This window comes from Verruconis gallopava (assembly GCF_000836295.1).
Source record: "Verruconis gallopava strain CBS 43764 unplaced genomic scaffold supercont1.6, whole genome shotgun sequence".
Lineage (NCBI taxonomy): Eukaryota > Fungi > Ascomycota > Dothideomycetes > Venturiales > Sympoventuriaceae > Verruconis > Verruconis gallopava.
In genome coordinates, this window is record NW_015622142.1 from 866,801 (window position 1) to 892,192 (window position 25,392).

General features: G+C 49.4%; 10 protein-coding genes across 11 annotated transcripts; 4 read left to right on the top strand and 6 right to left on the bottom strand.

Annotated features, from left to right (window-relative positions):
• Window positions 1-76: 76 nt before the first annotated feature.
• PV09_02599 lies at window positions 77-3,210 on the top strand. Of its 2 annotated transcripts, XM_016355671.1 has the most exons (4): window positions 77-122; window positions 181-1,139; window positions 1,203-1,337; window positions 1,392-3,210. In XM_016355671.1, exons 2-4 carry the CDS (start codon window positions 356-358, stop codon window positions 3,041-3,043), a joined length of 2,571 nt encoding a protein of 856 aa, XP_016216807.1. In that variant the 5' UTR covers window positions 77-122; window positions 181-355; the 3' UTR covers window positions 3,044-3,210. The 2 variants fall into 2 exon arrangements, with proteins under 2 accessions (XP_016216807.1, XP_016216806.1); XM_016355670.1 differs by having other exon boundaries at window positions 77-1,139.
• Window positions 3,211-3,974: 764 nt separating this feature from the next.
• Window positions 3,975-6,647, top strand: PV09_02600 (uncharacterized protein). Its single transcript, XM_016355672.1, has 3 exons — window positions 3,975-4,300; window positions 4,357-4,903; window positions 4,951-6,647. The coding sequence occupies exons 1-3, from the start codon at window positions 4,135-4,137 to the stop codon at window positions 6,410-6,412; spliced, it is 2,175 nt and encodes a 724-aa protein (XP_016216808.1). The 5' UTR covers window positions 3,975-4,134; the 3' UTR covers window positions 6,413-6,647.
• On the bottom strand, window positions 6,606-7,973 carry PV09_02601 (uncharacterized protein). The gene is made up of 2 exons (XM_016355673.1): window positions 7,795-7,973; window positions 6,606-7,723 (listed from the first exon to the last, which is right to left on the bottom strand). The coding sequence occupies exons 1-2, from the start codon at window positions 7,844-7,846 to the stop codon at window positions 6,816-6,818; spliced, it is 960 nt and encodes a 319-aa protein (XP_016216809.1). The 5' UTR covers window positions 7,847-7,973; the 3' UTR covers window positions 6,606-6,815.
• A 5-nt stretch (window positions 7,974-7,978) lies between these two features.
• On the bottom strand, window positions 7,979-11,040 carry PV09_02602 (uncharacterized protein). Its single transcript, XM_016355674.1, has 4 exons — window positions 10,815-11,040; window positions 10,654-10,756; window positions 8,376-10,575; window positions 7,979-8,307 (listed from the first exon to the last, which is right to left on the bottom strand). The coding sequence occupies exons 2-4, from the start codon at window positions 10,750-10,752 to the stop codon at window positions 8,267-8,269; spliced, it is 2,340 nt and encodes a 779-aa protein (XP_016216810.1). The 5' UTR covers window positions 10,753-10,756; window positions 10,815-11,040; the 3' UTR covers window positions 7,979-8,266.
• Window positions 11,041-12,404: 1,364 nt separating this feature from the next.
• On the top strand, window positions 12,405-13,849 carry PV09_02603 (uncharacterized protein; the record flags this gene model as incomplete). Its single annotated transcript, XM_016355675.1, has 6 exons — window positions 12,405-12,664; window positions 12,743-12,851; window positions 12,930-12,972; window positions 13,029-13,145; window positions 13,204-13,593; window positions 13,674-13,849. The coding sequence occupies exons 1-6, from the start codon at window positions 12,477-12,479 to the stop codon at window positions 13,847-13,849; spliced, it is 1,023 nt and encodes a 340-aa protein (XP_016216811.1). The 5' UTR covers window positions 12,405-12,476.
• Window positions 13,850-14,080: 231 nt separating this feature from the next.
• PV09_02604 (uncharacterized protein) lies at window positions 14,081-15,958 on the bottom strand (the record flags this gene model as incomplete). The annotated part of the gene is made up of 5 exons (XM_016355676.1): window positions 14,081-14,537; window positions 14,816-15,321; window positions 15,376-15,440; window positions 15,493-15,517; window positions 15,584-15,958. The coding sequence occupies 5 exons, from the start codon at window positions 15,956-15,958 to the stop codon at window positions 14,081-14,083; spliced, it is 1,428 nt and encodes a 475-aa protein (XP_016216812.1).
• A 538-nt stretch (window positions 15,959-16,496) lies between these two features.
• On the bottom strand, window positions 16,497-18,074 carry PV09_02605 (uncharacterized protein). The gene is made up of 2 exons (XM_016355677.1): window positions 17,010-18,074; window positions 16,497-16,960 (listed from the first exon to the last, which is right to left on the bottom strand). The coding sequence occupies exons 1-2, from the start codon at window positions 17,975-17,977 to the stop codon at window positions 16,651-16,653; spliced, it is 1,278 nt and encodes a 425-aa protein (XP_016216813.1). The 5' UTR covers window positions 17,978-18,074; the 3' UTR covers window positions 16,497-16,650.
• An 851-nt stretch (window positions 18,075-18,925) lies between these two features.
• PV09_02606 (uncharacterized protein) lies at window positions 18,926-21,000 on the bottom strand. The gene has a single exon (XM_016355678.1). It carries the CDS (start codon window positions 20,836-20,838, stop codon window positions 19,003-19,005), a length of 1,836 nt encoding a protein of 611 aa, XP_016216814.1. The 5' UTR covers window positions 20,839-21,000; the 3' UTR covers window positions 18,926-19,002.
• A 143-nt stretch (window positions 21,001-21,143) lies between these two features.
• Window positions 21,144-21,798, top strand: PV09_02607 (uncharacterized protein). The gene is made up of 2 exons (XM_016355679.1): window positions 21,144-21,422; window positions 21,481-21,798. The coding sequence occupies exons 1-2, from the start codon at window positions 21,250-21,252 to the stop codon at window positions 21,503-21,505; spliced, it is 198 nt and encodes a 65-aa protein (XP_016216815.1). The 5' UTR covers window positions 21,144-21,249; the 3' UTR covers window positions 21,506-21,798.
• On the bottom strand, window positions 21,727-24,153 carry PV09_02608 (uncharacterized protein). The gene is made up of 2 exons (XM_016355680.1): window positions 23,692-24,153; window positions 21,727-23,642 (listed from the first exon to the last, which is right to left on the bottom strand). The coding sequence occupies exons 1-2, from the start codon at window positions 24,091-24,093 to the stop codon at window positions 21,762-21,764; spliced, it is 2,283 nt and encodes a 760-aa protein (XP_016216816.1). The 5' UTR covers window positions 24,094-24,153; the 3' UTR covers window positions 21,727-21,761.
• Between the last annotated feature and the right edge of the window lie 1,239 nt (window positions 24,154-25,392).

The following is a 25,392-nucleotide window of genomic DNA, read 5'->3' on the forward strand; positions in this document are numbered from 1 at the left end:
CTGCCAATCGAGTCATGGCTGTGGCGGGGCGCTAAAACGATGATCGCATGGGACTTCGCGAAAGCTTTACGACTCGCATCATTCATGTAAGCTGGTTTGCGAGTGGTACCAAATCACCCATGGTAATTCTCAACGCTTCACATCCGTCACATTTCCAGCCTCTCATTTAACTCTGCATAGACAGACTTTGTGCTTCGAAGCAAGCTTTCCAGCTCTGTAACTCGGACATCAGTCGTATGCGGTCATCACCAATCAAGCCACTCTAATAGGCCTTTGGGAACTGGTAGAGAAGATAACCCCCTGGACTGATGATTATGCCGAATAATCCTCGTTCATAGCGTCTAGCTTCACGAGTATGGATTCAAAGGGCGCCAAATCCATACGAGGAAAACGTTCAGCTTCGCATATTGCAGCTTCTGCATCGAGCAGACGAACCAGCACTGAAGCGGTCACAGGGTCACCAAAAGTTCTGACTTCCTTTCCGTCACTATCTCCTGACTCTTCTGCGTCTCCAGTGCGACGCAAACGTTCGTCGCGTGAAGCAACAAGATCTAACAACAGCCTTGTAGATGGGACCATCGTTGGCCACCTTGATCGTCGTTCTTCAGCTTCACGCTCATGTGGACCCTCAAGAAGGACATCGTCGGAAGGCAGCAATCCAGAGACGCCAGTTCAACCTCGAAAGCAAACCTCATCGATAGGTAAGACTTTACGAGGAGCAGCAAGTTTGCACAAATCCATCCTCGCTGGTCTCACATTTCGCTCGAGCGCGCAGGAAGATTCCCCCGGAGCTGTTTTCAAGGATCCAGATTGGAATGCGGCAGACCCTCTCGAAAATGCCTCAGATGACCAAGTGCAACGGGTTATTGAGAATCATGGGGGGCCTATCTCAATCCTGCGCCAGTACTCGAAGGATTTAGCTGAGTGTAATGCCCGCATTGCGACAGAAAGGAATATGAAACTTGATTTGATGGACCAGAACAGGAGGCTTCGAGATGAGAACGAACTCCTCAAGCTACAACTTGAAGAGCAGAATCGCAAGTACAAAAATGTGCAGAATCTCTTTAAACGTTTTGTGCGCCCGGAGTACCCTGGTCAGATCCAAATCGTCGACAGTCCGAATGGTCACTATGTCTTGGGTAAGTGGCACTCAGGCGAAAGGCCACGATTCTATTGGCTCAATGCTAAGATCTTAATTCTAGATAGCACAAATGGAGAGATGATCGAGCCCCAAAAGCCTTCCACCCGGTCATCAAAACCAGCATCCATCCGTACGGTGGGCTCGGGAACATCAAGTAATGTGGTTGAAAACTTGCTTAACAAGCCCCCAACTCAAGGTATATGTTTTACAAACCTCTTGTCAGGCATATTTTTTGCTAACTCAGATGCAGATGCAAGTGTTTCATTGAAAGCAATTGCAGCGCGCAACAAGAGAGAATCAAAAGACGGCCGCAAAGAAAGTAGATCCAACCGGGGCAGCGTCTCACTGCGTCCCGACTCGCTCGAACTAAGAGCACCCATCGAAGTAGAAACCTTGCCTCCTGCTCTAAGAGACGATAAAGGGGCTTCCTATGACATCCCCATCGATCGCCTTGGGTTTTTCTTCACCGCCAGCAGGGAGACGCGGCAGCAAGAAGCTTTACCTTACCAACCTGGTGAGCTGTCTGAGAGCTCTTCGGTCAATAGCTTTCCAGTCAGCGACGACGACATAGAGGAATCCTTGAAGACACCGAACTCTCAGGATGACGCTTCCTCATATCTAGTATCTACTGGCGCCTCTAATTCGGGCGAACTTTTGTGCTATGCTCCTTCTGGACCGGCAGTCAGATTCATTTCAAACCCATCAGGGGGTGTAAGGATGTTCATCGACGTATCAGGGCCTAATACGCCAACGGCAGAGATGACTAGGTCCACAAGCTCGGAGATATTGTCACAATCAACCGCCACGATTGTTCCAACATCCGCTTCTGGAACTATGGTTACGCCCACAAAAGCTTCAGAGAGCACAAGAGCTTTGAATGCCTTGCTCGAGAAGCTGAACGAAGCACACGACAGACAGCAAAGAATCAGAATGAGTGAGTGGATGGCGTTTCACACGCAGCTGCGTGCCAACATACCGGCGGCGTTGGCGCGAGCCTCGAGCGACTACGGTATGGCCGACATTTCGCGACTTTGTAGCAAGGGCACTGTTTCGGCAGAAACTTGGAAGAAGTTCAACACCCTCATCGTTTCCGGGATTCCTATCTCTCTTCGAAGAGAAGTGTGGATGGAAAGATCCGGAGCCAATAGCCTACTCGAGCCTGGCAAGTTTCAAGCACTTCTGTCAGAAACGGAATTGGCGCAGTCTATTCGGAACGAGATTGCTGCAGATGTGGAGAGAACATTGGGAAACAACGTATACTTCCGCAACGGCATTGGCAAGACGAAGCTCACGGACGTCCTCGTCGCGTACGCTCAGTACAATCCGACAATAGGGTACTCGCAAGGGTTGAACATCATTGCTGCGAATTTGCTGCTAATGCTGCCTTCGGCCGAGGACGCGTTCTGGCTGCTTGCAGCAATTATCGAAAACATACTCCCACCCGAGTACTACGACCAGGACGGGATGGTTTCGAGTCGAGCTCTTGACACGGATGGTAAAGTGCTCATCAGCTACGTCGTGGATCTACTCGGCAACAATCTGCATAAGCACCTTCGGACGCACATGGTTAATCTGGACATGTTCACGCCGGGTTGGTTTATATCGGCGTTTGCTGCGTGTCTTTCCGGTGAACCACTGTACCGCATCTGGGATATACTGTTTGGCCTCTGCGACGGCCGGTACATGTTCTGTTTTGCCCTGGCGCTATTGAAGATCAACAAGCGAGGCTTGCTTGCGTGCAAGGACAGCGAGGAATTGATGCTGTATCTCGGAGGGAAGATGACCAACGCGGCAGTAGGTCTCGATGTATTGATAAGAGAGGGCGTAAGGATGGGAGGCTACGTGACGAAGGAAGACCTAGAAAAGAGAAGGGAGGCGGTCAGGGCAAGTGCGAATGGATAAATGGTCTCGCGGATAATTTTTGTGCTGTCTCGTCAGGTAATCAGATAAGAAACATGATCTTCTGCCTGCCATCTTGCATGTATCAGTGTCGAGACCGCAGCTTGCTTCACGTCGTCAACAATCTTCATGTCTAGCTCTTAGTTTGAAACTCTCAGCTACTCTGCTCCATGGCAATGTCTCTCTCTCTTTCTGTTGGTCCGGTCTGAGGACACATGGGCAGCAGATTGCATCATCATCGGCATCGTCATCATCATCACCATCATTACGCCATTTATCCGCCGGTGGGCCAATTCACTTGGATCATAACGGGTCAAGATGAGTGACACAGGAATAAGAGGGCAGGCTCGCGACGAGGTGCCGAAGACGGTCCGGTCCACAAGACTGGGTCCGGGGTCGAGCATCGGATCCAGGGCTAGGGCGATGCGAGATCCGGCTGGTCGATCTGTAGTACAGAATAAGCGTGCATAGCGGTCCTTGAAATGAAGGCGTAGTCGGATCTGCCATAGAGCCAACTCGCCCAGATGGCTTGCACGTTCGTCCACACGACCGTATCCAGTCTCATTGCGTAGCATCTCCAGCGTTGCAGCTCGGTTTGCGTTGGAAGAACCGCCGTTCTTACGTCATCAATGGTTTTTGTCGCTCAACCATGCCGTCTCTAGCAAGGTCGAGACTGCTCTGCGTGGGAGACCAGCGGATGGTTCACACCATGATGGTCGTTGTCTCACAGCTGTTCTGCTCAGCTCTCCAGCACGACTGGACCAGCATGGCCTCGTCCCCCACGCGCACGAGACCAGTGCTGGGCGTGGAACGGTCATCTGGCTCAAGAACAAGTTCACACGCTGTCGCTGGACCATCTGAACACTGTCCACAGGTGAAGTCAAACCCCAGCCCGTGACGCAAGGGCCGTCGTTGATTGGCCCGGAGCGCAGTGTCAAACTGCTTTGAGGCTGCGTGCGCCGCCATTGACGTGCATCCCCAAAACCCATCGATTTTGGCTCAGGCTTGTGTGTGGGCTCCCTTTAATACTCCGCCCAAAACTGCAACCTGTTGCGTGTCGCGTTCCTCCAGAATCCCATGTCTCTGTCTTCGAGATGAGAACTCAGCGTATCCTGCAGTACCTCGCGCTGCTGTGCAGCCTTGGATCCAGCTGCGTGGCGCACCCCTCATTTCTTGCATCGACCCCAAGGGTCTATGCCCAGACTTCGATGCGAGATAACGGTGCAGGGCGACTAAAGGGCAAGTTCTTACATATCACTGGTAAAAGATACCATTTCCGAACTGCAAGCATGTCGTTTTGACTTTTGCTCTCGTAGACATCCATCCCGACCCATTCTACAAGATCTACTCATCCACCGCCGACGAGGACGCTTGCCATCGAGGAAAAGGCCCAGCTGGCTATTACGGCGCGGAGACGAGCGACTGCGACAGTCCCGTGTCGCTGCTGAACGCAACTTTTGACTGGATCAAGGATAACATCCGCGATGAAATCGACTTCGTCATCTGGACCGGCGACTCGGCCCGGCATGACAACGACGAGCGTATACCTCGCAGCGAAACACAGGTAGTCTCACAGAACAAGCTAGTGCTGCAAAAGTTCTGGGAAGTCTTTGGCAAGCCGGACAATGTGGATGACCCGGATCCTTACAACGACTTCATAATACCTATCGTGCCCACGTTAGGCAATAACGATATCCTCCCCCACAATATTTTTCTGGAAGGCCCCAACAAGTGGACCAAGACTTACTTGGACGTGTGGAGGCAATTCATACCTGAGGAGCAGAGACACCAGTTTGCGCGCGGTGGTTGGTTTTTCGTCGAGGTCATTCCCAATAGGCTGGCTGTCATCAGCTTGAACACTCTGTGGGTGCTCTTGCGAAAAGTCCTGATCGACAGCTGACCTCCTGCAGTTATTTTTTCGATTCGAACTCGGCCGTCGACGGTTGCTCGTCTAAGAAACAACCTGGTTACGAGCATTTTGAATGGCTACGAATACAGCTCGAGATCATGCGCTCGCGGGGCATGAAAGTGATACTCATGGGCCACGTACCGCCAGCGCGCGTGGACAGCAAGATGAGCTGGGACGAGACATGTTGGCAGAAATACGCTCTTTGGCAGAAGCAGTACAGAGATGTAATCGTGGGCAGCATTTTTGGCCACATGAATATCGATCATTTCATGCTGCAGGATTTCAAGGACATCAAGAAGACTTTCAAGAAGGGCCGCGCGCCTGCCAGTCTTGGTAGAGCCAAGACGAAGAATGCGGCGGGTGAGGAGTTCTCCATCATGTCGGCTCAGGATTATCTTATCGACTTGCGCGATTACTTCTCCAAAATTCCGTCGATTGGGGAGGTGCTCCGATCCGGTCTAGATAAGGATGAAGAGAAGGACAGTGTCTCGTGGGCTGATACTGTTCTGAGCGTGTTCAGAGGAAAGAAGGGCTCCGGCAAGGATCAGAATCCTCTCAGCAAGATTGGTGGCGAGTTTGGTGAGAGATACAGCGTGTCGTTCGTGGGGCCCAGCGTCGTGCCAAATTTCTTCTCGACCATACGCGTTTTCGAATACAACATAACGGGCTTGGAAGATCTGAATCTAGACGCCTTGCGCACCGACTCTTCTTCACCGTCGAAGGGATCGGTCGATCGAGCACATCCGAAGCAGTTCTCCTTGTCGTATGACCAGAGCAAATTGTCATTCATCGAAGAGTTCGCCGAGGATATTGCACGTTCGCATTTGACATCGGACAAAGACGTAGATGAGGAAAAGAAAAAGAAGACCAAGAAGTACAAGTTCAAGGTTCCCAAACCTCCTTCGAAGTCGTCGCCTCCAGGCCCTGCCTACTCCCCGCAGACGTTTACACTGCTTGGGTATACCCAATACTTCGCGAACTTGACTCATATTAACAACGATTTTGCACAGTCCGTAGAGAGTGAAGATGTCCAAGATATTGACGAGCAACGTTGGAAAGAAGGCAAGCACTCTGGTAAAGTCAAGAAGGGCAAGCCGCATCCAAGGAAGTTCAAGTTTGAGGTGGAGTACGATACCTTTAGCGACAAGATCTACGGTCTCAAGGACCTAACTGTGCGGAGCTTCATCGACCTGGCTAAGGTTATTGGAAGCTCTGGGCACGCTGAGGATGCTGCTTACAATTATGAGACTGATGGTGTTGGCGCTGATAGCATTGACGATACGGAGACGAATCAAAGTAATAAGAAGCCAAAAAAACGAAAAGCGAACAAGGTGTGGCACACGTTTGTCAAACGAGCTTTCGTTGGCACGATAGATCCACGAGATTTCGAAGCGTTGAATTCAGAATTAGGTTCTGAAATTACGACGTCCGCGGGTGAAGGATCAGGAGGACTGGAGTTGTGACTAAATCGCATGGAGGCTGTTAGCCCTGGATGAACGGCTGCTTTGATACCCTGCTACGGAATGAATCGGTCCACATTATCAGGCGCAACATTGCATACGTATGGGATATGGACGACGGACCACACAGGAAGTGCTCCGGTTCATCTGTCGTCCACTCTTTTTCGACGCATCTTGTTTCGTGAAGTTTTATACTGGCTTTTCACCTTACCTGCATTATTAGCGTGAATGCGATGTTTCTAAATAGAAGTTTGTCCATTCTTCGTGAAAATCGTGAAGCATCCTTATTTATGTGTACATTTTCACCCTAAAAAGCTTCCATGATCATCTTGGTACATTGAGTAGAGTACAATACAGCAAGTATCATGCAAGAGGTCGTTGCCTCAAACACGTTAAGAGTGGAATGCTACACTGCTTCCTTTGCGGCTGCCAGCCATCTCACTTCTGCTCTTCTTATGAGTTCCTCATACACGGTCCAGGCCAACGCGGAGCTCATGGCTTTTCGTGCCATGCGCAACGCCAAGCCGTCGAACAAGCTTCGCAGGCCTCCCTCCTGCACCATCATCTTCGCCGCGCGGAACATGTTTCCGTATCTCTGTGGCTTGAGCTGCAGCCGCGTCTTGATGGCATCGAACGGGTTTGTGATGGCCGTCGCGGTCCCGGCGGCGATGACGCCCGAGGTGAAGTTGATGACGGCATTCGTCCCCGCGCTCGTCCCAGACGTCAGCTTCGAAAGCCGCTTCTTGCAGTCCTCGTAGCCAAATACGTATAGGCCTGCGTACGGCGCGTCACGGACAGCCGTAGCGCCGAACCCGGCGAAGAAGCCGCGGAGGCCCTCGGCGCGCAGTATGTCCCTCGACGCGGCGGCGAGCGACGTGTAGTTGTAGAACGAGGACTCGTAGCGAACCTTGATGACGGTGATGGGCATCATGACGAATCCGGCCCACGTCCTCGCCACGGCTCCCGTGAGCAGGTTCGTCGTGCTCGACAGCTTCGGCAAGGCGCTGCTGGACTTGTTCCCCGGCGCGAGCGGGACGGTGCCGATGCCGGCGGCGGCGAGCTTACTGCGCATGACGTTGAGGCTGCCGAAGTACAAGGCGCTGCCCAGGCCCGTCCGCCAGGCGGAGGGGACGGTGCCGCGCCATAACTGTCTGACTGGCGCAGGCGAGGCGGCGATTTGCCGGATGGTGTGAAGGAGCGGGTTGCGGATGTTGGAGTGAGACGACTGTTGGATGCGGGTTTTGAGGAGGTCCGCCGGCTGCAGGAGGATGGCTGTGAAGGTGCCCGACGTCAAGCCGGCGAGGAAGTGAAACGCTGTACAACGACGGTCAGTTCAACCAGTCCTTCCAATGCTGCCGTGAAAGCGGCGTGTGCAAGCAGCGCACCTTTCTTGGAACCGGCGGAAGCATTGCCATTGCGCAGCGGCGCATCGGCCATTGCCGGCTTTCAATATGCGATGGAGAGGGCCTACAATGACGGTGGATGGGTACTCATGGCGGAACGACTTTTAATGCAAAAGTCTGATCGGGAAACGCTGAGATCAGTCATCCGAGTTGACTTTTTGTCACAGTCCAATTGTACACGAGATGAGGTCAACGACAAGGATCGTGTGGTAGCCAGTCTGGGACTAGCCTTTCTAGGTAATCGTCCCATTCTTTCAGCTCGATTCCTATTGGTCGTCATCGCTCCCACCTTGGGTTCATGCTTCGCCGTCCATCTTCTCCTTCCCATGTACAGCATCATCGCCTAATAACTTATATCTCTCCATCATGTATAGGAAGATGCAACAGCGAATGAAACTAAGGCACTGTTTTAGACATACAGTCTACCAGCCATTGCTCTGTGAGCCTCAAGTTTTCAAAGTGGCAACTGCGGTTCCGTGCCAAGCCCGAACATAGCTACACGGGTACATAAGTTAGTGGGGGATACGTGCACGAAAATCGGAGTAGTGGAGAGATAAACGAACCGTTTCCAAATGCCTGGAATGGCCACATGAATTCAGCTGGGCCGACTGCACGAACTTCATGCGGCGGATCTAGCCAGTCATTATAATAGAGCGATCTAAGGGAGGAGTCTGGATCATATCTATTGCCGTCGATGGATGCGCTGATTTCCGCGATGCTTCTTTCATCCGGACTGGATTGTTGGGGAGTGATGGGCGTGTTTGACGATGCCCAGTAGCCGGACGTATCGCTCCCAAGACCAGAAGCGGAATATCCATTCATGAGGCCGCTTGATGATGATGATGTCGGAACCTCTCGAGCCGCTATATCATAAATCGGAGTCATTTGGTCACCATTGTTTCGTCGCTCATAGGTTGTGGCTGCCGGAACGTCGCTCAACTCAGCATTTCGACCCTCGTCTAGCAACGCAGCGTCCATCTCTCGCTGAATTGTGATCCGCAGAAGGTCACTTAATAATTGCTGTGTTAAACCGGCAACAGGGCTGTGATCGCGCAACTTTCTGCAGCAAATGATGATGCGCACAACCGCACTCTTGCAGGTTTGCGCAACGGTGTTCAAAGGCGATGTGTGAGGGGGTATACAGAGAATGACACCCGCAGTGAAGAGGTGCATCAATGCATATGAAATGATTGTTTGGTGCGTCAGAACCTCAATAGGAGCATGTGATATTCGAAGCGCTGCAGAAACAGAGACGGATAGCGAGGTCTTGAAAGGCTCTCCTGTCTGGGTGCTCTTTGGCGTTTCTGAACTCTGAAACGTCGAGATGGTGTTCTCCAGTACGGGTCGATGCAGCAAAATTACGGTTGAGTCGTAAAGATATTGAACTGCCATGGCCTGCATGAAAAGAGATCGGCTTGCATCATCTGCGAGTTTGTGCGGATCAGTGCCATCGACACCCATGTCTTTCCAGTGTTCATACTGAAGATGAAGTGGAATGCTCGACCTCCACACGTCAAGTTTCTCCGTTATTTCATGAATTATCTGTAGCAAGGACGTCCAGTCGCTAGAATTGGGCGAGGAGCGGATCTGGAGCAAACGGAAGCGACTCAGAATCTCGGCTATAATTTCGTACATACGGTATTTAAGCCTGTAGAACGCAAGTCGAGATAGTGAAGGTGCATCGACCGATATGCTCAGATCCTTGGTGGATATTATTGTGTCATCTATGTCTTCAAGTGGTTGCATAGATCCGAACGCAGGGTCGAGTGATGTCGGTCTGCCAAATATCATAGATGCATACGTATCTGCGACTTTCAAGTGATTCCAGCATCTTCGACGTATTTGAGTCCGGACTGGATCCGACGAACCCGGATTTTGTGAGTGAAGACCAAGTGCATATCCTGCCCTAGTCGCCATGCCCAGGACAGACCAGGCGGATTTTGGATTGCCGTGGAAGATATAGAAAGTTCCAAGGAGAATGCATACTTGAACTGCTTCGATACGACCGTCCTCCAAGAGATCTAGGAGGTGGTATCGAACCTCTGTGACGAGTTGATCAATCAAAGTAGTACAGTCCAAGCCTTTTTGCCTCAACGTAGCATGTTTTGGCCATCCCTCGTCATTCGAGACAGCTTGAAGAGCCATAGCAGCAACCATGAGTGTAGTCAACACAGTGCCGCGCTCATGTGTCGCCCACGACGACTTCGCCATGATATCTTTTGCTTGGTTTCTAAGAGTTGGCTCATGGAACACGAAGATGAACCAATGCGTTCTTCGAAAATATTCGTCAATTAGACTCTGCATAAGATCTACATCCGGCATATTTATGCCATGTAGAGTCCACGTGCGCGAACTTGACTGGTTAATACGAGATTCTGTGGGGATGGATGCCGCACATTTTGGGTTATTGCTTGCCTCTTTACCATAGAGGTTTTTGGCGAAACCAATAGAGGAATTATTGGCGCCGAATTCGTGATTTTCTGGCTCATCCTGGACTTGGGTTCGATGTGTGATTGATTCGCTATATGCACTAGCTGGGGGAGTGCTAAGGTTGAACACAGAATATGTTTCTACACGCCCATGATGAGTCTGCCCAGTGGGATTCGCATTTGGCTCTAAATGACAGGATTGTGTAGCGGATGATTTCCTTGAACTCCTGGACGTGGGTGCTTTAGATAAACCAGTTGATCTGCGAGCGCTGCTTCTTGGTTCACACTCAACACCTACCCTGCGGCAGAGCAAACAAGGCTTCTCCGCATCACACTAAGTGAACTTGTCAGCTTAATGGACGGTGTGCCATATTGAAGTAAATGGTCACTAAAGGTGAACAGCATTTCTCACCTTCAGCTTTTGCCGGCGGCACCTGACACACGCGTAACTTGTTCGCATATCCGGTGGATGAATATATGGTCTGCGTAAATCTGGTGAAACCGGTGACATGTAACTGGGTAGACAAGGTTAACCACGAAGCGTAAAGTGAATGAAATCGGCAATGCGCTTACATATTCTCATCGAAAAATATATGGGATTTCCATTCTTTGGGCACGAATGCTTCCTTCTGAAAGGTTGACTTAACAGGGTAATTCGAAGTTTCGCGATGGCAAGTCCCGTCAAATCTACAGCCCAGTATTCAGGGAGGTATTTTACATTCGTAAGTTACCGCTGCGTAGACCTTGTTTAGCCATACTATATGCTGTAAAGGAGTGCTTTCAGTCAAGAAATATACCAGCATGGTTCAGGGAAAATGTGAGGTGTTCTCAACTAGAACTAGAAAATGCGGGGAAATGCGTCTCCACGAGTTTACCCTGGCGCAATTTAGACGAGAGGAACCACAGCCTAGATGCCATTTGCTTACTCTTCCTGCCATCTTTAATCTTTCGTCTGTCATGAACTGAGTATTTGATTATTTTTGATTCTATACAGAACGTATGACAGAGCTTCCTATCACAAGATTTCGCCGATTGAACTTGCACACAAGGTACACTACAGTACGATATACTGTGTTGACAGGTCTCGCCTGAGGATTAAAGGAAATCTGTTTCCTTATTCCTATCAGGCACAAATCCCCACCAATTGACCAGTCTTAACGTTTATATCTCAAGCTTGAATAACAGTTGAGAAGAGTAGCTTACTACCACATGACGATCATCAATGAGATTGCAAAATTGTGTCGAAGCGTCTCCTTGACCGGCAAGATATTCCGCGATAGCAACTGGTAATTTGTCTCCGCTTCGACTGGAGGGAGGAACGAACAACCCTTCTCTTCCCGGAATTCTATACATTTTGCCTATGAAAGCTTGTTTGCTTTACCACTGTTCACCGAGGCTATATACCTCCCGGAGAAGACTACCGAAGAGTCAAGGTACTTATTGCTTGCAGCTATTGTTGATGGCCGATGTGCACGTTCATCCAAAGCATCCCTGTAGCTGCTTAGACTTATGCATGTTGCTGTGGGCAGAGGCTGGACAATCAAACCAGGTCAAGGAAGACGCCGAGACCAAGTATTCTAAGTCAAAACCCCATGGGGTGTGTTGAGATTCTCGGATGACCAAATCCAAACTCCACCGGAATTGCCATACATCCGATTGGCTCGACTGTTGGCCAACTAAGTACTCGCCGTCTCTCACGCATGTTTCGATTGGGGCTTCGGTTTTCATATAATCGCGAAGTTGATTCGACCTGCAAATTAGTGAGGCAATTGTGATCGTTCCCGTGAGCAAAGTGCGGGGTCGGTTAATTCTTTGCATTTGTTCACTGCCGGACGAATCGCTTCCCCTTTCGCTGCTCCAATGCCTTCTCCGGTGGAATGGCTTCATGAAACTCTTAATGGGAATAAAGATGACCGGGAATTCGATTTGGATGTCCGTTCCAGCAGGGTTTGGAGTTATGTTTGATGCTAAACATTTAATCCATTCATCATCACTAGCCAATCATTTCCGTGCAATGGACAATGGCCCAAGAGATAGCGACATTCCGCCAGAAGCTAGCAGTTTCGCGGACAGAGCTCCAAATATTTTTGGTCATCAGCGTGAAATGGAGGCTCATTACGGAATTTTCTTGATTTTCTCTACGTATTGGACATAAGGATATTATTCTTATCTCTCACCAAACGACTTCTTGACGTATTCGAGCGTAGCTGTAGACCTACTCGGCATTAAGTCGTCATGTCGTCTCCAAGGCTTCCTGATTTTGACGACCTGCCAAAGATTGATGGAATGCCTCAAGGATGTGCTTGGGGACTATTTGATAAGGACGGCAAAAAGGATGTCTTCGGGACAATCAACCTTCTGACCCAAGACGTTGTTCGAGATGCATACGCGGAAGCAAGGGACGGCGTCTCTATATCGTTGAAGTATGTTATTCTATATAATCTATCCATGTTCTCTTGATGGCAATCCGCAACACTTTCTCCATCTCTGATCTTTTACAGCTGGTCCCTCGGCGCGATAGCTACACCAGGCTTCTTACGTAAGGGACTAAAGCACAAAGTAATTGCCTTAGCAAACACTCCACTGAATTGCCACGGCTTCGACGAAGAGGTTAGTTTGCTCCCTTATCTATCAATACGTTCTCCCATATTTGTATTTAAGCAGCTTTCCCAACTAAGCATATCCTAGATCGAGTTCAACACACAATGCAGCTCTCAATGGGATAGCCTTGGTGAGTTCGAATGTGCAAATCATCGCAACTATACATATGCTTACGCCAACCTTCAGTTCACTTCAACCACCAACCGACAGCAAAAGCGTACAATGGTGTTCAACCAACTGTAGAGGAACTCACCCAAGATTTTGGCCACTTTGACAAGGAGCAAAAGATACCGACGTTAAATCGTAACTTCACCCGCTCTTCTAATGATTAAGAAGGCGAAAGCTGACCAGGTTTTGATAGATTGGCACTCACGAGGCTGTATCGTTGCACGCGGCGTCCTCATTGATTATAAGCTCTGGGCTGACCAGAATGGTATTGATTTTAGCCCGTTCGAGGATAAACGTATCACTATCGCAGAAATTGAGAAGGTCGCAAAGGCTCAGGGCACTGAGTTCAAACAAGGCGATGTATTTATTATTCGCACAGGTTTCACGGAGGCTTTAGATACTCTAGATGCGGAAAGCCAAGCTAAGGCATTAAGTGCTCATACAGCAGTTGGTGTCGAAGGCAGTGAGGATTCTGCGCGATGGTTTTGGAACAAACATTTTGCTGCTGTTGCCGGTGATGCTATTGCTTTTGAGACATATCCTTCTCTTATAAATGGGAAACGAGGGGATGTTGGTGACCTTGGTAAGTTGCCCAGTTTCCCCCCTGTAAAACGGAATTCTTCTCTATAGCTATCCTCGAGCTAACAAAATCTGTACAAACAGTGCTTCACCAATACTTCTTAAGTCTATTCGGCTTACCTATCGGAGAGCTCTGGGACTTGAAGGCACTCAGTGAACACTGCGCAAAAACTGGGAGATACACCTTCTTACTCACATCATCGCCTCTGAATGTGTTCGGCCACGTTGGAGGCCCCCCAAATGCTTTGGCTTTATTCTAGGGACATAAAAAACTGAGTAGTGAAGAATCAATATTGGTTCTGATATTATTTGAATAAAGTATCAATATATTTGAATGTTGAGTTTTGAGTGCAATCGAAGGGCATTTCGGATTATATGCCCCTGGGTGAGATAGTGATAAAGTTCGCGTTGATTCTCTTCTGTCTGATCCAGCTTCCTACTTACATGATTTGCAACGAGTCGGAATGAAAGACAGTCTTGGGTTATGCTAACTAGTTTGCTCTATCGATCTGTTGTACGGCAGATCCTTTAACATCATCGATAGCTTTGTTGTCCGACACCACGTTCTCATCGTCATATTTTCCACTTTCGTTGAGATGCAGTGCTTTTTCGTGGATCTTGGCCCGTTCCTCAGGGCTGAGATCGTACCACTTGTTTGCGACATGTGTATCGCCAAACAATGCTCCAATTTCCTCCAGTGTCCTTCCTTTAGTCTCTGGAAACAGGAAATACATTACGATGATGTAGAAGAAGCTGGGACAGATCAAAACAAGGTAGAACTTCCATCCAATTTTGTTCATGGCAATTGGAGCTGCAACAAGTGTGACCTCAGATGCAAGATAAAAGGATGCTAGACCGAGAGCAACACCAGCAGATCGGAGATGGTTGGGGAAAATCTCTGACACGTAGCTAAATCTGTCAAACTTCGTCTTAACAAACCACAGACTGCTGTACTTACACGTATTGAGTTGCATCAATAAAGAAGCACCACCAAAATATGTAAAGGAAGCAGAAGAACACAGCTGCCTTCAGACCAGGTTCGTGCGTGGTGCCAAGATATGTTGCAGTAAGTGCGCAAAGGAATATGGCGGTACAAAAGACTCCGATAGAGCCAATAAGCATGAGGGTGCGACGGCCAAATTTGTCAATATAGAATGCAGTCCACGTATTACCGAAGCAGTTGGAAAGTTAGCTAGTTTACTCGATAGATTGATCTTGCAACTTACATAGTAAGTGTGGTCCAGCAGGCATTCAGCAGAAGAGGGATGGAGCCGCCTTCACCAAGTTGTGCATAGATCAGTACCCCATAGTTCGCCATCACGTAAACTCCCAAAAACTGATTTCCGAACATTAAAAGAAATCCCATAAGAGCTCGCTTCCTGTTTGATGGGGTACGAAAGAGTTCGAACCAGCCGTTTGGAAGGCTAGCATCCATTTCATATTGCTTCTCGATGAGATAGAATTCCTCGCGAGCCCGGATATTATGAGGGTCACTTTTGGTTTTGTGCAAGTTGCATAAAACGGAGAAGGCTTCATCACGACGCCCTTGGGAGAGAAGCCAGCGAGGAGAATACGGGACAAACCTTTGTCCAATGAGGAACAGGAGGGGGAAAAAACACTGAAAGGATAATGGAAATCTCCAGGCGAATTGAGCATGCTTGTCAGATCCTGACATGAAGGAACAGGCATATCCAAGCCAGCCAGCAAGGCAGTATCCGAGAGCATATGCAATCTGCAAATGAATTGTGAGCAAGAAAGTCAAGGAAAATATATACTCGCTACATACTCCTGTAACGGACACCATCGCTCCGCGTGTCTCTGGAGTCGAGACTTCTGCTTGATACATGGGTACTAGAGCATTTGTCAGTAACCTAGAAAATATTATTCCTTACTGGGCACTCACCAACACAAGCTAGGATACCAGAACCCTATTTGCTTCATTAGCCATTGAAAACTTCCTTTGCGACCAGAAAAAAAGCAAAGCGTAAACATACAAGACCGGCAATCCCACGTCCAACGATAAACATGGCAATATTGACGGAACCGGAACAGAGAGCACCTCCTATGATGAGAACAACGCATCCTCCTATCATGGTCCATTTACGACCAAATTTTTCGGCACTCCATACATTTACGACGCATCCCACGATAGCACCACCCGAATTGACGCCATTAAGGGCGGCGATGATATTTGTTGTGTGGCTGTATCCGGGCTCGCTTGCAGTCGCGAGGCCAAAGTACGAATAAAAATTAGGTTGTCCCACGGTCGAACCGATGATGGCAAGGCCATAGGCCGTGGAGATTGTGCCTATGGCAGCAAAAACCACGACCCACAAGTTGTACGCGTTAACAATGATGTGATTTAGCATAGTGAACTCCGGGAGCACAGAAATATTGAGAGAAATTGATAGTGAAAAATTCCATGTTCACTGAATGTCATCCTATGAAGGTATTTGAATTCCAATTGCAGATCAGGGCCGCACCTGTGTTGACCCTATGTTCCGGTGGAGTCTGGAATGCTGACCAGATTGAGCGGTAAGACGGTAAAGCAACGTGCAAAGACGGATTAGATTCTGCGGATAGGCGAATTTGAAAAAGGTTAATAGGCTGCCGAAAGCCCGACGCTAAGCACGAATGTTTGATCACTGGTCCATGAGACATGGCCAGATCGACACGATTCCGTGCCTGAAAACCGCGCTACCGTTCCCTCAAAAGCGTACCTGGATTAGCCATTCGATAGCTTCGAGTCATGGTAAGACGATAGATCCAATTCACACCTCAGATTGTAGTTTCTGTCACAAGTGCACATACGAGTCGTATTCTAGTAGACTGAGCTTTTATGGACCGAAACGGATGTGCAAATGCGTCGTATGTCAACTAATGTCTCGTCGATAGTTATGAACTATTGGGGAGACTTGGATTTGGACTATTGCAAGCAAAAGAATGTCTTCAAACTTCGTATATTGAACATAGTGGTGGTCCTCATTCGTCGCTAATGTGTCCCGAACGAATGCAAACCGCTAAAATACGACACCGTAATCTTAGCACCTATAATTTTTCTCTACGCATGTTTAGGCACCGGCGGTATCATCTTGATGGCTTCGAACTCCTTCAGCACGTTGAAGATACTTTCCGTTGAATTCACATGACCATGCCATCCTAGTGCACGCGCCTTGTCTGAGCTGAAGTAGATACTTTGGTTCCACGAGAGAGCAGCATCTGTGAATGAGAAAATGCGATCAACGTCTCGGAGCTCTTTGTCTAGGAGGTCATGTTTGGCGGCGAGTTCTTTCCATGCCGCTTGCACCTCTGGTTTCTTTGCCCAGTCTACCAAGGTAAATTTCATACGGTTGCCTGGATTGGGCCCAAATCTGTTCCAAAGTTAGCATTTTAAGAAATAAGCTTGCGTGAAGAAATTACCCTCGCGGAGCCATAGGATACGGATGAGGAATCTCAATGTATTTATCATCAGGGTTTGGTCTTGTGTATTCTACGTCGTAGACGGCCGCTAACTTTGGCCAGAACTTGCCCCAGGTGAAGGCACTGTCATCAAAAGCATTGAATTTCTGATTCTTAGCTTCCGGCGTTAGAACGCTCCATTCTTCCATATATGCATTTAGCATACTTGAGCTTTGTGATTGTGGGCACTCCCACGCATTCAAATCAGAAGGATATTCAAGCTTCCAGCCAAGGTGCTTAGTAACAGACGCGTAGATAGCCAACGGCAAACAGACGTTCATTGCAGCGTCTGGAACAGCACCAAGGATGAATGATGGCATGCAGATGTTCCAACCGATATCATGCTTTTTGCAATATTCAAACAAATAGTCTTCTTGGGCATAGTAGAAGTTTGGCTCGAGAGTTACCCGTGGATCCGCTTCCTCTTGTGGGATCATCGTATGGCCAAGATGCATTCCATAGTTTTTCGCCCCGGTTTGAAGTAGAATTCGCCTAGGTTTGATGTTCGCCTGAGGCAATGCCTCAAGAAAATTGGAGAGCAGTTTTGTGTTCACGTTGCACATCTCCTGAGCGTTACTCCAGAGCGTTCCTCCCGCCTTTGGTGCCACCTGAATGTAGGAAAAGAAGAAGACGTAATCCGCATTGACGGCTTTGGCTTTAAGCACGTCAGCGATGGCCTCAGGCTGCTGGAGAAAGTCGAGAGGGATGTGTTCTGCATTTGGAGGCAGTGGAAGCTGAGGTGGACGTCTTGACAGGCAGTAAATTTTGGACCAGCGCTCGGGGCTTTCAGCGAGAACTCGCACCATGTGATATCCAGAAATCCCATTTGCGCCCGTCACGATGGCAGTCAAACCTTTGACCGAAGGCTCGTACACTGGTAGGCCGTGGTAGATGCCTGCATCGCGCAGCTTGAAGATCTTCTCTGTCATTTTTTGGTAGGCGTGAAGGAGAAAAACGTAGACAGCAAGTCGCAACGACCTTTGTACAACCGGATATTTTCTGAGCACTCTAGCCTTTAATTTTTTTTCTTTTCAGCTTCCGAAGCCAGAGCTAGCACTGGAGCTATACGTGCGGAGTAAGAGCTAAGGAGCCAGTCGCGGATCCTGTTCCATTGGCAGCTAGATGGGTGGAGAATGATATGCTCTGCACGTAGCTGCACTTATGGGGCATTCAAGTCTACGACTGCTCCCTCAGGTTGCTGGATGACTAAAAAAGTAAACATAAAATTCTCGAAGCTCGCCATAATGACACGCTTTAATGGCGAAAGCACCGTCTTCGAGTACTAGCTAGCTTCCCCGTACGCCAGACCTTTTGAGTGGTATGGCATTATCAGCACTAATGAAATGAGGTTGCAGTCTAAACTGAATTGCGATGGATGTTAGGGAAGCCAAACACAGACCAGGGTCGTTTCCATGATGTGAACCAATGGAGGGATGATTGTAGGAGTAAGCCGTGGGGAATGGGTCGTGACAGGGTTTATCTCCACCGGACATGGAGGATCTTTGATTGGAAGAAGCCACATGACATCGGGTAACCTTCAAGCTGTTCATGGATCGGCGATCCAGATGCCACCGGATGGCAAAGCCCTGCGAAACTTCGCTTAGCACCTCCATCTTGTACCTGAGTGTCAAAAAAAAAAAATACCGTGATGTCTCTGCTACTGAGCAATCTTCGGACCGTTTTAAGTATATGTTTGCACGAGGGATAAAACATACTGGTCACCCAGTAATTAGTGACCCATACAGGGTAAATTAGCTGCTAGTCTATGCTTTAAAACCTACAAACGGCACATATGAGCGGTATGAAAGTAGAGTAAGTTTGCACAGAGCATTTTTGGGCTTTTCGAAGGAAGAATGGCTAAAGTATACACAATTGACTGGGAAAAAATTGTCATTCGCATTGGAAGTCTATGTGCCTGTTTGCCTGTTCGTTACTGGAGCATCTGGATGCAAAGTTACCATCCACCTCCAATTGTGCTAGCCAATCCAGCAACTCTATCAACGTCGCTGATCTTCTTCTTTCCTACATCGCTCTCTACCTCTCTGTAGCTTGTAAAAACGAGTTTCTTCCGCTCTACGCCGGTAACTTCACTCCAATGCCTCAGCATTGCGAAGATCCTACTCTTCGAAATTCCATCCACCACATCTACCTCATCTGTATCAACTTCCATGATACCATTCGCGCAGTCATCTGTTTCCATTTCCTCATCGCTCTCTTCATGGGAAGATGACTCTGAACAGGAACCGGAAAAGTAGGCTTCGTCTACGGCAGCAAGCCAAGCGCGTTGCTCATTCGCTCCTATCGCTGTGGGTTCCATGCTCTCATCTCCCGTGCGGATTCTTTCCACTTCGTTGAAGCGAATTTGACCGCCACCATTTGTACAGCCACCCGGACACGCCATAACTTCCACATATGCATATTCGACAGCACCATTTGTGCCTCCAACGCCATTGACGGAAGCACCACCAGGCTTTCTTGCACCCGCACCTCGTGCAGCTGCAGCGGCAAGAAGCTTTGACTGAGCCTTTGGCTTCAGCCTACGAACCAGGTTTTGGATGTTCCTGAAGCCGTAGAAACGTGCTGCTTTGAAAAGAGTTTCTTCTTTCCCACTGCCATTGATGTGGCGAACAACGAGATACTCGATTACGTCCGCATTTCTACCGCGCTCGATTTTTATTCTTGATCCAGGATGCCTCGCCTGAAAACGTTGGAGAACATGCCATAAGTAGCCTCCACTAGATCCTGCTAGTCGTTCTTTCTGAAGGTGGGCTCTTCGACGTGGGGAAGGGAACAGGAAACGATCCAGAGTGGCATCGGGGAACGCGACACGTGCCTTACGTGGGAGAGGCGTTTTGGACATTCGGCCGAAATCGATGCCTCGCGCCTCCGCCATGGAGATGAGTTCCCGGGCTGTGATTACACAGTCTACATCTCTAACACCTTCCTCACCACTCCAAGAGCTTGATGTAAGCTCTGATCGTGAAGCCTCCAATTTCTTGTCAAAGCATGGCATGATAGCCAGATGCCATACTTTGTCGGGTGAAATTCCATACTTCTTTGCTAGCACGCTCTTCAGCAGCGTTCCCATGAGTGCCTGCGGTGACTTGAGCTTTGAAAGATGCGGTAGAACGTAGGGATGTGTCTTTTCAGCATAGCAGATCCAACCTGGGCAGGCAGAGGTCAAAATGGGTTTCTTGATATCGGTTGCACCATCCAATGCGGACACTACCTCTTCAGCAGCCAAGACCAGCGCGGCGTCTCTTACATTGTTCGTGTCTATCGTCCATAGAAAGTTCGAGGCATATGCGCCTCCAGCAGCGAGCCCCTCAGGACCGCTGAGGAATTGCTGGATCATGTTCCCCGCCTGAACTTCATTGCAGCCGTATACCGCAGCGAGACTTGCTCGGACTTGTGGGCTTACACTAGCAACAAATATCTTTGCCTCAACTTGAGGCACGTGCCCATTGACCCCGTTCAAGTAGTTCCCATTGACGTGCAGCCAAGGCGGCGTCAAGCTCTTATACTTGTCAAGCGTGCTCAAAACCTCTACGTGACTCTGCAAGCTGACCAGAACGGCCTCAGCGCTGGTCACGCAGCCTGAGCAGGCGAGGCAATCTGTGAGCGAGATCTGAGCGGGCGCAGGATTTTGAGCGGCGGCTTTCTCTTCTGTGGTTACTTCGTACGCATTTCCGTTTGCTTCTTGCTTAGGAAGCGTCTCAATCGGTTTTATGCATGCTACGCCCGGGGAAATGAAATCGTTGAGGTCCTCTGCGGACAGAATCGCACTCATGCTGGTTTTCGCCGGTGGGCGTCTGGTTTGAGGAAAGGAGTGAGGGCGGATCTAGGGTATCATGAGTCAAGAACTGACAGTGAGAGAAAAGTAGTCAAAGTATGTTCGAAAAGTAGTTGCGCTATGCAAGAAGCGAGACCGGAGATACACGACATCAGCGCGACTTTTCCAGGCTGGTGGCAAAGAGGGTCCGCTTGCCAATCGCAGACATGTCGATTAGAAATGTGTACTGCCGCTCCTCACCGCCATGGTCCCTGCTGTGTCGGCGGAAACCTCCCGCATCTCTGGTATCAAAAGCTTTTTTGGTGAAAGTTGGTGACCTTACGGAAATCCAAAGCTCTGAAACGCAATACAGTCGCCGATTCCACGCCCTCCCTGTCGCATTAAACTTACAACGAGCGCCACACCAAGATGTCTGGGTACGGTCAAGCCTCCACAGGAAGCGGCAACGTCCAGCAGGAAGTCGACAAGCCAGTCCAGTACATCTGCGGTGACTGCGCCTTCAAGGTAGTGCTCAAGCGAGGCGATCCCATCCGCTGCACTGACTGTGGATATCGCGTGTTGTATAAGGAGAGGACAAATAGGTGAGCTGGTTTTCAGGTACAGACTTGTGCGGACATATATTGATGTGCGGCGCTGTAGAATGGTTCAGTTCGAGGCTCGGTAGACTTCTCTGAACATGGTACGGAAAAGCATACTATGCTGCTGAGACGAGGCTCGGCTCAATACGTCGTGATGCACGCTGTTTAGGCGCTGGAAATGTTACAGGGTGCAGAAAGTTGATCTGGTCAGAATCACTTCGGAGGCTATGAGCCGAGGCGTTTCCAGCAGGCACATCTACGCAGCAAAAGTAAGGATCAAGGGATGTTGAAGCGTTCAAGTAAATTCCTAGTGATGTTGCATCATTTGCAAGCATAGTTTTATTACGAACCAAATCCCATTCCTTTGACTTCATCGTCATCTTTTAGTGCCAACCTAACCTCTTCGTCATTTACGCCAAGTCTAACACGCCTCGCCCGCTCACCCTTTCTAGATTCTACGCCAACTACACCGCCTTCAGCAAGACGCAATACGGCTTCTTCTAAGCCCTGTACCCTCGCCGCTATGATGGCAGTTCTGCCTCTGACGGCGCTTTTCCTTGGAGTCATGCCATTCTCATTCTCTTTGTTTTGCAGCAGAAGCACGTCACGAATGGCTGCCGAGTCTGCCATCATGGCCAGATTCCGCGCTTCATCTAGGACGTCGCCGACCAGTGCTTCTCCAACACCTGTGCGTCGTATGCGCGCCAGGAGCGCGGCGAGGAAAATCTTGCTTGATAGCGGTAACGATCGCAGACTCTGTTGCAGCGGAGAACTTGTTGCCTCCGCAATTGCAGCCTTGATCGTGGCTATCGTTACAATGTGTTGTTTCTTCGTGGGTGCAGCGCCCTCTGACTCCGCTGGCCTAGCTCCTCTACCCGTTTTACTGGGCGTGCCTGGTTCGCTTTTGCTGTTATAGTCAGCGATTGATACGCCTGCCTCGGACTCAGCTATCTCGACAGCACGACGACATATGTCAAGGCAGCGGCGGGCGTCGCCGGAAACAGCTGCAACCTTTCGACTGGCGAACTGAATTGCATCAGGATGTACGACGTCGTTCGGAACATTTGCAAGCCGGCTCTCGATGATCTGAATAAGTTGTGCGTGTGTATAACCCTTGAACGTGATGCGGTGCAAGCCTAATCTCGAGCTGATCTTATTGCTTAGTGTTCGCTCGGGCAGATCCATGGTATTGGCAACGGCAAGAACAATCAACCGTGAGTGTCGTAGATTTGGCCAATTAAAGAAATTATACATGACACTTTGATTCTTGGTGACTAGCTGGTCTAGTTCGTCCATCAGCACGACCACGGGTACTCGTCGCGGACTAGGCCTCGAAAATTCTCTTTCTAGGAGTTCAAGTGCATGAGAGGGGCTCACACGTTCTCCTCGAAGGGCTTCCCAGAGCAGCGAATAAGATTGGTGAGGATCTGTGACTTTCATGCCATTGATTTCAACGAAGATAAAGTCGTCGAGCTCTTCTGCCATGACGGCGGCGTTGAGTTGCGCAACAACTTCTCGCACCGTTGCCGTCTTACCGGTGCCTGGAGTGCCAGCGATATAGATACATGATCCTGTACCGGCGGTGATGGCGGTCTCGAGATGATTATAGACTTCTGAGAACTCCTCTTCGCGGCAGGGCAGAGAAGCTGGCACAGATGAGACATGTAGATGTGAGCGTGCAAGCTGGTATGGCGAAGAAAGGACGTTTGGAGACAGGATTCGGGTGCCTAGTGGAGTGAATTCGAGGGGTTTCTTGACCACTATGCGCTTATGTGTCGGTGTTAGAAATTTACGTGGCGTGAGGTCCTTTCGCTTGGATGGAGTGCCAGCTTCAATCCTTCTACGCTTCTTTGGTGTTTTTGGCAAGCCGTCCTCGTCGTCATCACCAACGACGAAGTCGTCGAGGTCTCGCGTTTCTTTTGCTTTTGCTTTCGGACCACGTTTTCTGGTTGCCTTTGTTTGTGTCTCGATAATGTCTTCAAGATCGTGTAGGTATTCATAACCTTTGTAGACGTCCTCCCAGACAAATTCATCTGTATATGTAGCTGTCCTTGTATTGCAACCCCTCCGGCAGATGAAGACTTTGCCGAAGTGTGGATGATTTCGCGGCACGGTACCCTTTGGGAACTGTTTCTTAAAAGCATCCGGTGACATTATCAGAGCCTTACCGTTGATGGATTCCAACGGGTTGTCATCCCATGATTTGGTGATGTACAGTTCGAGCTACTCTTGTTAGTCATCATTCCTTGCTTCTTGATGTCGAGGTACATGCTTCATGTGCGTCTGGTCGAGCCTTCAGTTTGTTCCGAATCTCCCAGGGCGACGAAAACCACATCAGATTCGCCATCTTCTGGTCATTTTCGTCATCGTTGAAAAAGTGTGTAATAATTCCGACCCAAGCCTCATTCCCCTCTGCCTTCAATAACACGCAGTCGCCAAGGAAGCATTCGAATTTGCCCATTCGGGCACCGATGATGTTGCTCTCCTCAAGAGCGGCAGCATGTCGCTTGTTCGATCTGCTCTTGCCTGCGCCGGCCTTTGAGTCCTCGTAGATCCATTCCCACGGGAAGTCTTCGGTTCCCAGCTCATCATCGGAGTCCTCACGGTACACGCCACCTGTCCTCAGGTACTGCCGCGCTCTTTCCAGCTTCGTCTTTGGTTTTCTCGGGACCATCTTCGCGCCGCGCTGCAGGCAAATCGTGATCACTTCAAAACACGCAGCGTGAGATACCCGCCGTATTGGTGAACACGTGCATGGCTAGTGGCCTTGAGGCTCTACGTTATGGAGTGAAGATCCTTAGCACGCGTGGAGCGCGTTTTCGCGTCCCCCTGTCCGACCTCAGCCGCCCCTTTTACGCAACCAATCATTTCTCCACAAACGGCTTAGACGAGCCCAGCGATCCAGAGCCAAGTATTGCTTCATCGGAACGTTGAACAGTTGTTCGCAGCCGCAATTCTTCGGAGAACTATCTATTTGGAGAAACGTCTAAACAGTCTAAGAGCCCAGCTGTCTGGTTTGATGAGGAACCGTGCAGCCAGTGCTCATCGGCTCGATCATTACCATTCCTTGTCTGTCCCTTTGCCGGATTCCGCTGCTTAATCAAAAGTGGGTAATGGACTAAGACAGCTTTTGCCTTCTTGGGCTCCATTCCCCATTTGATCTGATTATGTTTCTGCAGGGAGCACTCCATACTACCGTACCTCTCGAACCACAGGCTGGGCAAGCAGCCAGAACGTGACAGGCCTATTTTTATGCATCAAGCCTCAGTAGAAATGTGCATGAACAATCCGACATAGACACGAACCCGTGAAGGCACATCGGCCAGAGTCAACTATTTTTGTTGCGTGGTATTGGTCTATCATGTTGTGAGCGGTCGGAATGCTGTCCCGTTCAGTCAGCGAAACATAAACATTGTTTCGTTCCTCGCCGCCCAATGCAATCCACGCTCGATCTTGCAGCAAGCACCGTCCAAGACAATAAGTGCTGGATCGATGGGAACTGATCTTCACAAACATCAGCCGACCAAGCTGGGGGATGAACAGATAGCCTGATCTCTTCGCACAGCACAGTCGTGAACTAGCTACATGAATGAAACCGAGTTTCAGAGCCAAACGGAGATGCAAACAATATAGCCTGATGATTCTTGGTCAAAACAACCGCATCAATAAAGGAGTATGTGCCTGTCCATTGCGACAAATTTCGGCAGAAATGAAAGACTTTCACGCCCCAATGCTGGATCTTTGCTTCACTTTCCTGTCCACGGTAAACGGGAGTGCAGATGACATCGGGCTGATCCGCTTGCGCGGTCTCAAAATATGTTTCCAGCCAAGATAGCTCTGTCGACGATTTGCGTTTTGTGTGCTGCAGCAATGATGCAGCTTGGTTGCAGGTCCATCACGAGATACACGCGGCTTCTTACCAGGAGGGTTCAAGGGCTCCGCTCATGCATTCCTGTACGGCAGGCATCACAAT